The following is a 13,259-nucleotide window of genomic DNA, read 5'->3' as shown; positions in this document are numbered from 1 at the left end:
CTGTAGCTTCATATTTAATATACAAACATGAGAGTGGTGAAGATTTTCTTATCCAACTCTCAAGTGTATTTCCCAAAATGTCAAACTATTCTTGGAAATGTTATGAAATTACCAGAGGTGCACCTCCAAAGACAAATACTTTCATATTTAAAAGGCCAGTATGAGAACTGATCCATCTTCCAACCATGTGTCTTTCTCTCCTGTTGCCCTCTCAGACTGAAGGATGGGGTCACCGGTGGCCCTGCTGTCTCTGCTCCTGGTTCTGGCCTTCACCACGAGTGCGCTGAGTCTCAATCCAGATGACCCCAACGTCTGCAGCCACTGGGAAAGGTGAGCACGCCCTCTTGTGTTTACCCGAATAGTTCAAATTTTGGTTTTGAATGATAACCTTCATTAACTTGAGAACACAGACTCTCAGGACCGACCTGAACTTTTTCCAGTGCATCTGCTCTTAACCAAAGTTCAAGATCTACTGTCGGAGTCCATACAGCAGTATCGATCTCACACGGCTCAAATCGCCAAGCTCTGAGAGATGGGAGGAGCTGCAGCTTCAAATGAAATGCGCAGGCAGATTGATCAATGTACTCTCATCCCAATCAATCGTGACAGCCATAGAGCCTGAATAATTACTAGCTGTGCCGGCCAGTGTCACTTATGAGAAAAAAGCAGGAATAATTTCTGTCTTCGATGCAAAGGGGAGGAAAGAAAGCCGTGAAGATATATTATCTGGATTATTGCCTGACCAAGGTGAGGGTACTTAGGAATCATGGTTCCACCTTGTTGGCATCGAAATGAATTCCCTAAGTGGGCTGCGTTCATGGCTTTGAGGTCCTCCAATATCACCAGACCTCTCTGGCTGCATATATCATAAACATATACTTTCTTCGCATATAAAAATTTATTGTATCATTTTTACAGGGACATTTTTTTCCATTGACAGGCCCTCTGTGCTGTTGATTTTGTTTTTCCAAATATCTCCCAGGAGCATGTCTCAGCAGTAGCTCTCACCGGTGGAAGGATTTTTCGACTGTTTACTTAAGTCAAAGCATTAATACAACACATTAAAAATACCCCATTAAAGGTAAATGTCCTGCTGTTACTTAAGTAAAAGTACAGCCATGTTGTGAACAAAATACACTTAAAGTATCTGCTCTACAGAAAATGGCTCCTGGTAAAGACATATTATAGCCTTCCACTCCTATTCTTGTTAGATTCCTAGTTGTACTGTTGTAGCTGGTCAAAGTTTAGCTGTTTTCAACTACTTTCTACACATTTTCATAGTTTAATCCAGTCATTTTCTGCATATGGATCAAATCTAAGCCAGACAAATCTGAGAGTTTGAGATGATGAATGAGGCAAAAAAGAATAAAGGTTTGTTGCACGAATTTTAAAAATGTTCTTGGCGCTCTAATATTTTTTTGTGTGTGAAATATTAGTTACTTTTGCATATTTGGCCTTTGAACAGATATTAAAATAAAACCATTTTAGAAGTTTAAATATAAAATATCTCTTTGGCAGAACAACTCTTCCATGTCTGAGACTTGGACAAGGAATCCCCTCGAAACACTGTTTTTGTCACAGGGGTTAAATCCAAGTTTTTGTTTTATTAAAAGCTTACTAGGAACTATAGCAATCAGATAAATGCAGCTGAGTAAAGATGACAGTGTTTCTTTCTGAAAAGTAGTCGAGCTTAAGTAGTGGAAAATAGTCAAGAGAGGTGAAGCTACCTCATAACTGTACTCTAGTCCAATCCTTCTCTGCTACTGGTGTCTTTACATGTTTCAGCTACGCCGTGACCGTCCAGGAATCCTACGCTCACCCATTTGACCAGATCTATTACACCCGATGCACAGACATCCTCAACTGGTTCAAGTGCACAAGGCACAGGTAAGTTTGTCAGGCGCTTGGTTCGTTTTTTTTCCATTGTTTTTAACAGTTGCTCAACCTCAGCTGTCCCCCAAAATTAAGAGCCAAGCCTGTAAAGGCCACAGTAAATGTCCTTGTTAATGTGGCTGATGGAGAAGTGGTCATAGCCGGGACGCCTCTGACTGTAATCATCTTGTTTTGAAGATGTTAGGTTTTAATCACTCCATTATAGTGCGTATCAGAGGGGACAAATACACACAGAGTCACCTCCCAAATACTGACTTTTATGTGAGGGACAGAATTTCACTTTCTTTTAATTCATTTTCCTCATTGCACTTTATAAAACTGCCAATAACAACAAAACATCAAGCTACTTTTGCCCTCTATATGTTTCCCTGCCCTTCAGAAGGGGTCACTCTTTACATCACGTAGCTGTCTCTGTGTGTCTGTTTTTCCAGGATCAGCTATAAGACGGCTTACCGGCGGGGAGTGAGGACCATGTATAGGCGCCGCTCGCAGTGTTGCCCTGGTTACTTTGAGAGCGGAGACTTGTGTGTCCGTGAGTATCCTTTTTTTGAAACTGTTTTGTCTGCACTGATGGCATTTTCAGGTTACTGGACATTTAGAGAAAAGGGGGTAAATATTAGAATTGATCTTTCCTGTGGGTGGTTTGCAGATAAAGCGATAACTCCCCACCGGGTCGCCACCGCTGCTGCCGCCCCCCCCGCCTCAGTCGCCCCCTTCCTCCACTTGATCCTCTATATCATGAGCGTCCAATAACACTGCGCCACTGCCTTCTCTGTTAGCATGCTGCCATCCATGTGAATTTATTCAGTTTAATATGATTGAGCATGATTTAACAAGATAGCACAGTATTTTACGCCGTAGCCTGCTCCCTGCTTTGCTCTCCCAGCCAGAGTGGTTTAATTGAAGTTGTATAACAATGAGAAAAATTAACGAGCCAAGAGGGTGCTGGTTACAGACTGAAGAGGTAAAGCACCCCGCCATAAAATCGCACCAGAATTCAATAACTTAAAAAGAGCAGAAGCCTTGAAAATTGGACTGTAGCAATATGCTAGTAACAATCCTTCACTGTCATTTTTATAGCTTCATTAATGGTCATTGATTTCTATTTTTGCTCGCACACATCAAACCGAATATTTTTGCATTTTGGTCAAATAAAGACAGAACATATAGCTTCTGAGAGTTATGTTTCTGATACTCTCGCCTTACCTAATGTTTTATTCCCTTTAAATAAGCCCAGAATTGCACTTTAATACTTTCCTACATCTTTTGCAACATGAAGGAGTTTCTGATACAATGACTGCAGCCGTGTGGGTTTGCTCTTTGACCACAGTCGAGCTTGTCCTTGTCCAGGCTTTACTAGCCTCGGGGCAGCAGATCTCGAGGAAGCCAGCCGGTGCAGAGTAAGAGCCCGTGTGATTATATGGGGGTCGTGCGGAGTGAGGTTCAGACTGATCAATAATGTATTCATTAACCATTTAGCTGACAATAGAGGCGTTTGCTCAATAATGGTCTCTTCTGGGTGTTAAGCAGGTGAATCTGCAAACTGTGGAGGTGCCTCTCCACTTATGGACTAGCGTTGTCTGTGTATAATTTAGTTTGGTTTTTATATTAAATAAGGCTGAGCGAGAGAAAACAATCCCTCCCCCCCTCCCTTCCCCTTTTGACCTGGTTGCCTTCAGGTGAAATGGGGAGGCAGAGTTGATGGGGGCCGAGAGGCCAGTGTTTGTTTTCTGCTGCCTTTGCAAACTGTTCCCTTTTAATCCTAGCACTCTCACTACCAGGATTAAGAGATTTGTACTCCCCGAGCTGTTTTGCATGCAGTGACAAAAGGGGGCATTATGGAGTAAATCGACCCAAAATTAACTCAAGTCGTCTATTTCAGTACATTTTGTTGTTTACTGAATGTAAAATATCCCCCCCTTGTGTATTGTTAGTTTAGTGTAGCTTTCCCCATGAAGTCTGTTTCATTAAAAGTCAGAAATGCTTCAAGAGTGTTTGCCTTTTAATCCTGCCTGCTTTTTTATTTTTTTTAGTTTTATTTTTTTATTTTTGTCATATGGCACACTCGCATTAGCTCCAATGAGCGGCGACTAAATGAATCTGGGGATGTGGAGACCTCGAATGAACCGGAGTTATCGCATAAACACACAAAGCTCTTCTGACACTAAATCAGCAACATTATCTTTAAGGATGTTTTTCTCTCTTTTTTTTTTCTTTCTTTGTGTGTTATTTTGTTTCATTCCATCTTTTGCTTAGTGATTGTTTTTTTTTCTCAAGGCGCGCCACGATAAGTTGAACTTTGATCTGCTTCTCTTTAATTAGTGCTCCAAGTTTCCAACTAGAGGTCTTTATTATTTCTGTGACCTTTGATCTGTCGTAAGTCATTACCTTATGTCGAGGATGTGAGGAACTCATTTCCCTCCTAATAAGCATGATTATTACAGTTGTGCATGAGGAAGTGAGAGGAGCCCGCTAATGACAACAGTTCGTAATATCTTCAGAGGCTGACAGGCTCTGCAGGGCTATGACTTCCTCTTTTTTGCAGAACATTTAGACCAGATGACTCCTGCATGACTCTTGCCTGTCCGGTGCTGCGGTGTAATTTGAAAATTACTTTGGCTGTAGAATTAGTTGGGATTTGATAAGTTTCACATTTGCGTTTTGATGATCGGAAAGATTATGAGACTTTTTTTTTTTTTTAACACCCCCCCACATCCAGATCCTGAGCCTTTGATTTCTTTTTCATTTTGGCTTTGTTGCGTTTTTTTCCCCCCCAATGCTTCAAAGACACAGTTTTAAAATAAATCATCTCTGTGCTAGATAGAGACGTGTAGAAGAAGCTTTGCAGGAAGTTGCCTGATATATTCGGTATCTCTTAGATTGATTTAACCAGCAGCTACATCACAATCTTTTACGTATTTTTTTCCATTTAAAAACAAACAAAAATCGTGCTTGTAGGTCTTTCTTTCCTTGACTGCGGCACAGCTCTCCGAAAACAGGGAGAGACGAGGGAGGGGATCCATTTTATCGGACATTTTAAAAGATTGTAGTTTGACTGGGCAAAAATATTAAATTTATTAACACTGCATGACAATCACCAATTAACTCCATTGTTCCCCGTTCTGATAACACCTCTGCATAATGAGTTAGATTAGCCTTTTATCTAGATGAAAGACTCAATTTTCCAACAGATTCCTTAGACATGAGTTAGGCAGAGTGATTCATGAATTTCAATTAAAATGAAAGACCTACCTCCTACTTTATTATGCCATCCCTTCAGTACACCGGTTCAGATCTCAGGAGAAGGGTGCGCTTTATCCTTTCTCCCATATTCAAAACTTCATTTCCATATTTCTTTTTTTCTAAAGGATGTGACACATTTGCATTTCCCTGTTCTTGCTGATCAGAATTTGCTGATTGAAACTAAACGAAATCAACTCATCATGGTGACATTGAATTCGTCTTCTCGTCTCTTTGAATACTCTGCATACTGTGGACTCATTGATTACAGGTAGTCGATCTCACTGCCTTCGTCAGCACAAATGTGGGAGCTCTTCCCCCTTTTCTTTTCGCTGGCTTACTGTAATTAGACAGTTTTCTGCCAGAGTACTGATGCTCAGAAATCTGCCCCGAATTATCTTTCAATCTCTGGTTTACCATTTTTGCCGTGGGAGCATTTCTGCGATTAGCACCGGCTTGTGGGTGTTTGGGATTCACTCCTCTTTCTCCTCTCCTGCTGCATCGCTCCCGCTGGTGGTGGATCCTAATCGAAGCCTGATTGAGTGATAATCTATAGTAGCTCTGTTCAGGCCTGCAGCCAGCTCCTGCTGACCTCTCTGCCTGCAGGATGTATGCCATAGTGTTGCACACAGAGCTGCAGTATCACCCCAGGGCTCATGTTGTTAGTACAAAAAAAGAATAACAGTAATGCTTTCCTCCTGCCCCGTTTTGACCGAGTCACAAAACAAAAAGTAAAGAACAAAAGAACTCGGATGAAGTGTTGGATGAGGTGTGATCAGTTAAAGGGACAGACTGTCTGCTCTGCTGCCCTTGGATTGTGTATCATCCCTCCACAGGCCATGTTAGTGGACTGCTGATTCCCATCAGGCGGGGTTTCTCTCTCGTCGTATTGGTCCGACTGTCTCCTTCCTCAGATAAGAGGCTGCCTGTCTTAACCCTGCTGGCCAGATGACCTTGGCTGCCATATATTTATTCATGCTAAGTGACTATTTTTGTGATGCTTTTTCTTCTTGGTTTGAAACACAGTGGCATAAAAAAAAAAAAAAACTCCATGTAGGTCACTTTATTGCCCGGCTCAAAAAAACTTCCAACTCTTGTGAACGCGCTCCCAGGAATACTAATGCCGACCCAATCAATTGGGTGCTGTGTTGCTCAATATGAATGATCAAGAAAACTGCACACTTAGTAAACACTGCAGTGCCTGGCCTGCTACATTAAAGCATCACTATATGACAAAGCGCTGGCTGATCAAATTAGAGAGGATTTACAACTTGTTCCTTCATGGCTCAGCCTGCTGATAACGACTCATTGTGGAAAGTAAAGCTATGTGATAAACCAAGATGTTGACCAAGGACTCCGTCTCCTAAGAAATCATTCAGCCCAGTGTCAAGTCGCCGAGATGGATGTTGAATATGAGAGCCGTAGCTAAGATTTAGTCCCTTGATGGTATTACGGAGATATCGAGTGTTCAGTTTTATGGGCCGTTTTCTTTCAGCTGTTATCTTGGTGGTTTTCATTATGCTGTTTATTGGTGGTTTAATGATGTTTTACACTCTGTGTGTGTGTGTATGTGTGCTAACTCAATTATAAACAGCACTGATGAGGGAATGTCTCTGTGTGTCTCAGCTCTGTGTACAGAGGAGTGTGTCCACGGTCGCTGCGTGTCTCCTGATACATGCCAGTGCGAGCCTGGATGGGGAGGACTGGACTGCTCCAGTGGTGAGTGCACTTTGCTTGTAAAAACCTACAATTAGTCTCTTAGATTCATTTATTCCTAAATGGCTTTCACAGCCAGTTAGTCCATAAGACTTTGCTGTGAATCTGTTTTGCCTCAATGTCCGTCTATCTCAAAGCTGCTCAGCTTTGTATCCTCTCTTCTTAGCAAACACAGCCAATGGAACAGGTAAGTCACAATGAATTCATTTTCATTTGCTGGAAGTGTAAGTGATGATTTGCCTGTTGGATATAGCGAATGGATGGATGGTTGCATCCCCCCCCCCTCACCCCCCACTCCCCTCCTTGTCTACCAAACTCTCTGTTATGGTCTTAATCATGATTAGACTGGTGCCCATGACTTGTTCAGCTAAATGATGAATCGGTGCCAAGCTGAGACAAACCATTGTACTGGCCTTTCTGTTTACTGGGGTTACCTTGGCTCCCAGAGCTGGATGGGAGGGAGGAGTTAGGCATATCTGTCCTGCAATCAGCTAAATGCTGGAGCGTCACTGAGGCCAGACAGGAGGAAAGAATCTATTTACTCCTTTGTGAAATTTATGTCTGCAGAGAAATGTGCACACAGGAGACTCCTGTTTGCAGGTCAGGACAGAGATAGCAATACCCACGACCCAGTCGCTGTTTTCTGAGTCAACATTTCCGACCCCTAATTTTTAGCTTCAACTGTTTCACCCCCAGGAGCATTTTACCGGTATTGCCGGTTGCATATTTAGGAATGAGTAATGGCAGATAAAATCATATCAGTAGTGTTATTGTATAGATCTATGAGTTTTCATTAGCAAGAGAGCCATTCCCTGATTAGCAACTGTGTGTAAATCAGCTGCTCTCGCTGCAGCTCCGGCTTATTGGAGGTGGATTCATGGGCATAAATGACAAGCCTGAGCTGTTTGCTGCTGCTCACTCCTACAGACTGGTGAGTGTCCAACAGGGAGGATGTGAGGTTCAGGGCCCTCAGGGACTCTTGTCCCACTCTTTGGTTGGTTAGGAGTGCAGCCGTGTGTGCCTTTCTGCCTGCAGGTGCTTGGCTAATCCACCTTGTTAAAACAGACTTGATGATTGAGACAGAGGCATTATTCATAACTTTAGATTTCCATACTAGGCAAGATTCCAGGCTTTTTCATTTACGAGCTTTCATCTGTAGAAATGAGGAATGCGTGCCAATTTTTAAATTAAATCTGCCCCCTTTTTTCCTTCGTGTAAATGGTTCAGCATGTTTTTTTTTTTTTGTCTTTCACTGTAAATTTTACTTCCACCCAGCAGATAGATGATGTGGTTTAGGAGAAGTCTTTATGTTAAGTGGACGCAACTATCATATTATGGCTCTTGTGGGCTGAAAAGCGCACATTAGCACTGAATCATTTCCAACACAATCAATGCCATGGTTTATTTGTCGCTCATTTCACCGCTATTGTCTTTGAGTTGAGGTATTTGTGTGTCGCACAAAAAGCCAATTCCCCGGTGCAGTAGCTGGTGAGAGGGCAGAATGAGGTGGTCACATGACAAAGGATGCATGAATGTGATAAAAAGTGTGTCGCCCTGGCTCGGAGATGAAGCGCTGCCGTGGGATGCTGTGCGGCCTAAAGCTGAAGTGACAGCCTTTCAGCCAGTGATCTGGAGCTGGATCAAAGGCTTGGACCCCGTTTCTGGAGCAGCACCCACCAGGAAGCAGTTTTGTATATGGGTCAGGTGGTGAAAATAAAGAGTCGGACTGTTTGTTGCCAGAAAAGTGAAGGCGATAAGGTGGGAGAGATTCAGCAAATTGTGTTGGGCGCGGCGGTGAAGGCTGAAAAGAGATATTGGCTGTTTTTTCACCTGCTGGTGTCCACCTGCTGTAGCCAGAAAACATTTCATCCTCTTCCTCGGCCTTAAGCAACAGTCCCACTGAGACCAGACCTGCCCCGTGACCCGCTTGGAGTCCTGGGGTGTCTCAGACTCATCTCAAGGACACACTGGTAGATGTGGACCATGGATAAAACAGGGTGTTTGCTGTTGTTTGCGGATGCTGTCTACATCACATGTGGATTTGGAGCATTTTGAGCTGAGGTTGAGTGTTTTTTTCTCAAAAGAGTGATGAATGATTGATTGTTGGTGTGATTGCTCTGATGTCAGTGTATTGTGTTTGTGGAACATATTGTTGATTATGCTTCTCTAATCATATGTCATTAATCAATTGTTTATTTTTTAATTTCACATTTTTAGGGCATTAAAAGAGTGCCCTGTACCTGTTAATGTTTGTTTTTGTCTGTGTTTCTCTGTTGTGCTTGTTTGTTTTTTCCTATTGCTTTGCCTTCTTCACTTTTTTTGTTTTTTTATTGAAATGCACTCAGTGTTTTGTAATGTTTGTCCTCTCTGTGCCACTGTGTATACTTTGCTTTGTCAGGAGGGTTCGTCTTGAAAAACAACAATGTTCTCAATAGAAAATTTCGGCATGTAAATAAAAAAATGGATGGAAAAAGTATTAAGCTCAATAAAACAGGGACAGCGATTTTTGCAAAGGCAATTCAGATAAATGGAGCTGTGCTTATGAGACAGAGTGTCGTAAGTCGTTTTAGTCTCCTGATGTATAGTACTGGGTTTTCAGAATGTAGTGATATTATTGGTTGTATTTTGCAGCAAATACAGTACATATTGGTGTAAAAACAACTGCACAATATGAGATAAAATTGGAAATCAAATCTTTGTAGAATATTATGAGTTTATTGAATGAAAAACTATATAAAGTTTCTCTCTTTTTTTTGAATTTTATGAGTTTCCTGGCTCTAGAAGTGCACTTTGCTTTGCCACAGTTGCAGAGAAATGACCTAGTCCCTCTTCTTTCATTGCTGTGTACTTTTCTGCACTTGTGATTTAATCTCTCTTGTTGAATCTGTCACACAGGGTCACTATAAGCTTCAGTAATAACAGCTTTCAAATAAAGAGAATGATAAAGATAGATGCTGTACGTACAAGGTATATTTAGCTATGACTGCCATCACTTGTAAAATATTAGGTGCAATGAAGCACTATCATTGATTTCTTGTGCTCCAGTCGGATAATGATATGTTCCCGGTGCAGGGGGAGAAGAAATGTACATGAATATGGAGCTTTTAGTATTTCTTCTCCATGCCTTCTTGAAGTTTTTTTTTCCTCTATTGTGGTGGAAATGTTCGCCCACTTGTGCAAAGATTCTAAAAATCAATGCTACCAAGATAAGTATCTGAAAAGTCCAAGGAGTATTTTAGCTTTGTTAACCACAAAGCATCCTTTGTGTTCCAAGAAGAAATCTATCACACTTAAGAGCCAAATCTAATGTGGCTGGTCAGCCATGGTCCGTGAGGTAACATATTCCTCCCCTATGTATTCAAACAGTGAAGCAGCCAGTGCTGTGGGTGCTGTACACATGGATAATTGATGAATCTGGCCTATAAGTGCTCTTTTTTATGGAATATTACACCAGATGAGCTGCTACGTACTACTTATTTTATGTTGAGTGGGCACTGAAACAGTTAGATCATTCATTTTTAAGGCTTTAAATCATATATGAATTAGGAATTAGGGATTATGACCACAATTGTCTAGGTCAAACAGAAATTGGAAGCAATTACTTCAGCTCTATTAGCTCATTTCATTGCAAATGACGTTGCCTCAAAACCAGCGCAGATGAAATATGAATGCGTAACCAGACCAGAACCGTGCTGTTAAACTTCATTTTGCCTTGAAAAACACTCTTGTGAGGACTCCCTCTGGCACACGTCGACAGTATTTACACATTATTCTCAGAAGTGCATCTGAGCCAGATGGTTCCTCTCCGATCCCACAGCAGCAGGACATTGACATGCATCGCTGTCAAAGACCAAGAGGCTGAATTACATCGAATGTGACAGAGACACACAGATTTACTCTCACTTGACACATCACTCTGAATGTCACTTTACTTTGCTCTCAAAACTTCTCTCTTCATTAATCTTACAGATAGAGAATTCAGCATTTGTGCTTGTGTGTGTGTGTGTGTGTGTGTGTGTGTGTGCGCCTTTCAACAGCGTAAAGGCAACAAGTCGCTTTTCTCGGCGATGACGGCCCCGTATCAACAACAAAAAAAAGAAAAAGAAGGAAAAGTTCTCCACATCAACTTTTAAAAAAGAAGTCTACATCGATTGAATTCCTCATTATGCGAGCATGTAAAGAGACATTTTGGGAGAACTATAAATATTCTAACTGTATCATTCTGAAGGGGTTCCTTGCTGCTTGTAACAGTCGATGCCAACTGCCTCATTCATTTTGATAGATCAAAGCACCCAGGCAACGGTATTTCTCGAAGGGACAGAAGATGGACCGATCTATAGCGCCTCGTGCCTCTGTGCATGTGTCTGACTGTGTGTGTGTGTGTGTGTGTGTGTATCAATGAATCTACTGTACTGACAGAGCTTTGTTTTTCTATACTGCACTCGGTTCCCCTGGAGCATTGCAGCCAGTTTGTGTACAGCCAAGTATGTGACAGTGTTAACAGTTTTATTGACTCCACATTGTACTGATGAACAGGTATCTTTTTCACCTGCTTTTTTCTCCATGTATAAATCTAACATAATCATACCTACTTTTACAATTACAAGTTAAAGAAGCCCATGTGGAGCAATGCATTTAATCGATTGGTCCACAATTTGTTCATTTTGAATGTGGACTCGTCCCGCTGCTGGTTTCAATCCATTCGCTCCATTGATTGACAGCTGGTGGCAGTAACGAGCCAAGAAATGTGTCAACAAAGATAGTGAAGAAGACAGCGAGTTATTAAATGTGGATGCAAACAATGCATGATTTATAGTATTTAAAAAATCAGTTTTTGTAAAAGTTTAATCAGCGAGGAAAACTTCTAACAGTGTGACACATTGTTGGATCTTAAGGATGCACATAGTGTGTTTGGGTGAGTGACACCGAGTCACTTCTGCTAGTTGACAAGTAAACTCCACATGGTGCTTCCAAGTTTGACCTCTTAAAATAGTTGTTGTTTTTGGAAGTTATGTTGCAGCTCATGATGTTGCGGTGTTGCATAGATGTTTCCTATCAACTTACTGCAGCGTGACTGAAGCTAAGACACTAAATGGTGCCGCCAAAATGAGCAAATCTGTGCTGTGTCAATCAATCCACTAATTGTTGCTACACAATTAGGAAGGACTTTACACAGTACCTGCTTTAGTTTGAGTTGATTGCGTGCAGTTTAAAGACAGTGTCGGCTGTTGCGCTGAACAGACTTGAACCAGGTGCTTGTCGCCGCTCGGGCTCTGACAGGGAAGTTTCAGGAGATGGCTCGGACAGCTCGCCTCGGATCTCTCCCCGCATGTCTCCCAGTGACTCGCGTGACTTATGTGTGGTTTAAATCACTGTGCCGAGGCTTCAGCTGACTGATATTGAGCCCATCAAATGAATTGTGGGGCGCACACACACACACACTGTAGCTGACAGCATTCTTTCCTGCTGACGACACACACACACTCAGACGCAGAGTGAATTAAATATTATAAAAAATATTCTCAGTGAACCCGACGCCCGCGCTCTTTTGAAGAGGTTTTCCGTGAGCATCATGCATCAACTGCTCTGACACACACATGTCTCTATAACAGCTTCTGTACATATAAGCCTCATTGGCCAAGTATGCAGATTGACTTTGCCTGGCTCTGACGATTTTTTTTTTTTTTTTGTACCATCCCATTAAGCAGGATTTATTATTCCCCAAGAGCTCACTGCTCCATTACCTTTGAGAGAACGCCTGAAATGTGTGTGCGTCTATGTGTGTATGCATGCATGTGTGCTTTCTTTGCGTACAACCTGAGCACAAAAAGCTGGTGGATATCACGGAATATCGTGGCGATTGTTAGGATGATACAACATCCAATCCTGCTGGTCATTATCACCGTGATGCTTGTCATTAGTCACTAAGAGAGAGAGAGAGAGAGCGTTAAGAGATCCTGGAACACACTACGCGGCTCTGAGAGTCTGCATAGATGGCTTGATTTAATAAGGACATTAAAAAGCCTTATCTCCTGTCCTTAAGAGAAGGTCAGTGTGTCTAAAATAGCTGAAATGCTATGATAACAGTTTAGAGAGATAAGATATATCCTGAATACTAATGTAGAACAAAGCTGTTTTAAGCTCATTTCACAGTCTATAAGTCACACTTGATTTTGTGGTCTATTGCCGTGTTTATGAGGTTTGTTTCCAAAGATGCAGTTGATTTTTATTAATCATTTCTTTTGATGACCTTTCACAGCTCGGTGTGTGGTAAACCAAATTTCTCCTCAGTTCTGTGTGGTTAAGTCTCTCCGGCGCTGATAAATCTTCACCTTTAAGTCCTCAATGTCATCATTTTACTGTTTTGACCGGTGACTTTCGAGGGCTGACGAGGTAAAACTCCTCAGTAT

At 41.8% G+C, this 13,259-nt stretch overlaps 1 protein-coding gene across 1 annotated transcript in view; it reads left to right on the top strand.

The window, feature by feature from the left end:
• The first annotated feature begins 223 nt into the window (after nucleotides 1-223).
• The window catches only part of megf11 (multiple EGF-like-domains 11), a 49,567-nt gene continuing 36,531 nt past the window's right edge, over nucleotides 224-13,259 (top strand). The window contains exons 1-4 of the mRNA XM_008276835.1: nucleotides 224-330; nucleotides 1,786-1,887; nucleotides 2,325-2,425; nucleotides 6,760-6,852. Coding sequence (XP_008275057.1) covers nucleotides 224-330; nucleotides 1,786-1,887; nucleotides 2,325-2,425; nucleotides 6,760-6,852 — 403 coding nt within the window. The remainder of the gene's footprint in view (nucleotides 331-1,785; nucleotides 1,888-2,324; nucleotides 2,426-6,759; nucleotides 6,853-13,259) is intronic.

Source organism: Stegastes partitus, unplaced genomic scaffold (assembly GCF_000690725.1).
Source record: "Stegastes partitus isolate 25-593 unplaced genomic scaffold, Stegastes_partitus-1.0.2 Scaffold81, whole genome shotgun sequence".
Lineage (NCBI taxonomy): Eukaryota > Metazoa > Chordata > Actinopteri > Pomacentridae > Stegastes > Stegastes partitus.
The sequence above is the reverse complement of the archived record's forward strand: the minus strand, read 5'-3'. Positions and strand labels throughout refer to the sequence as shown.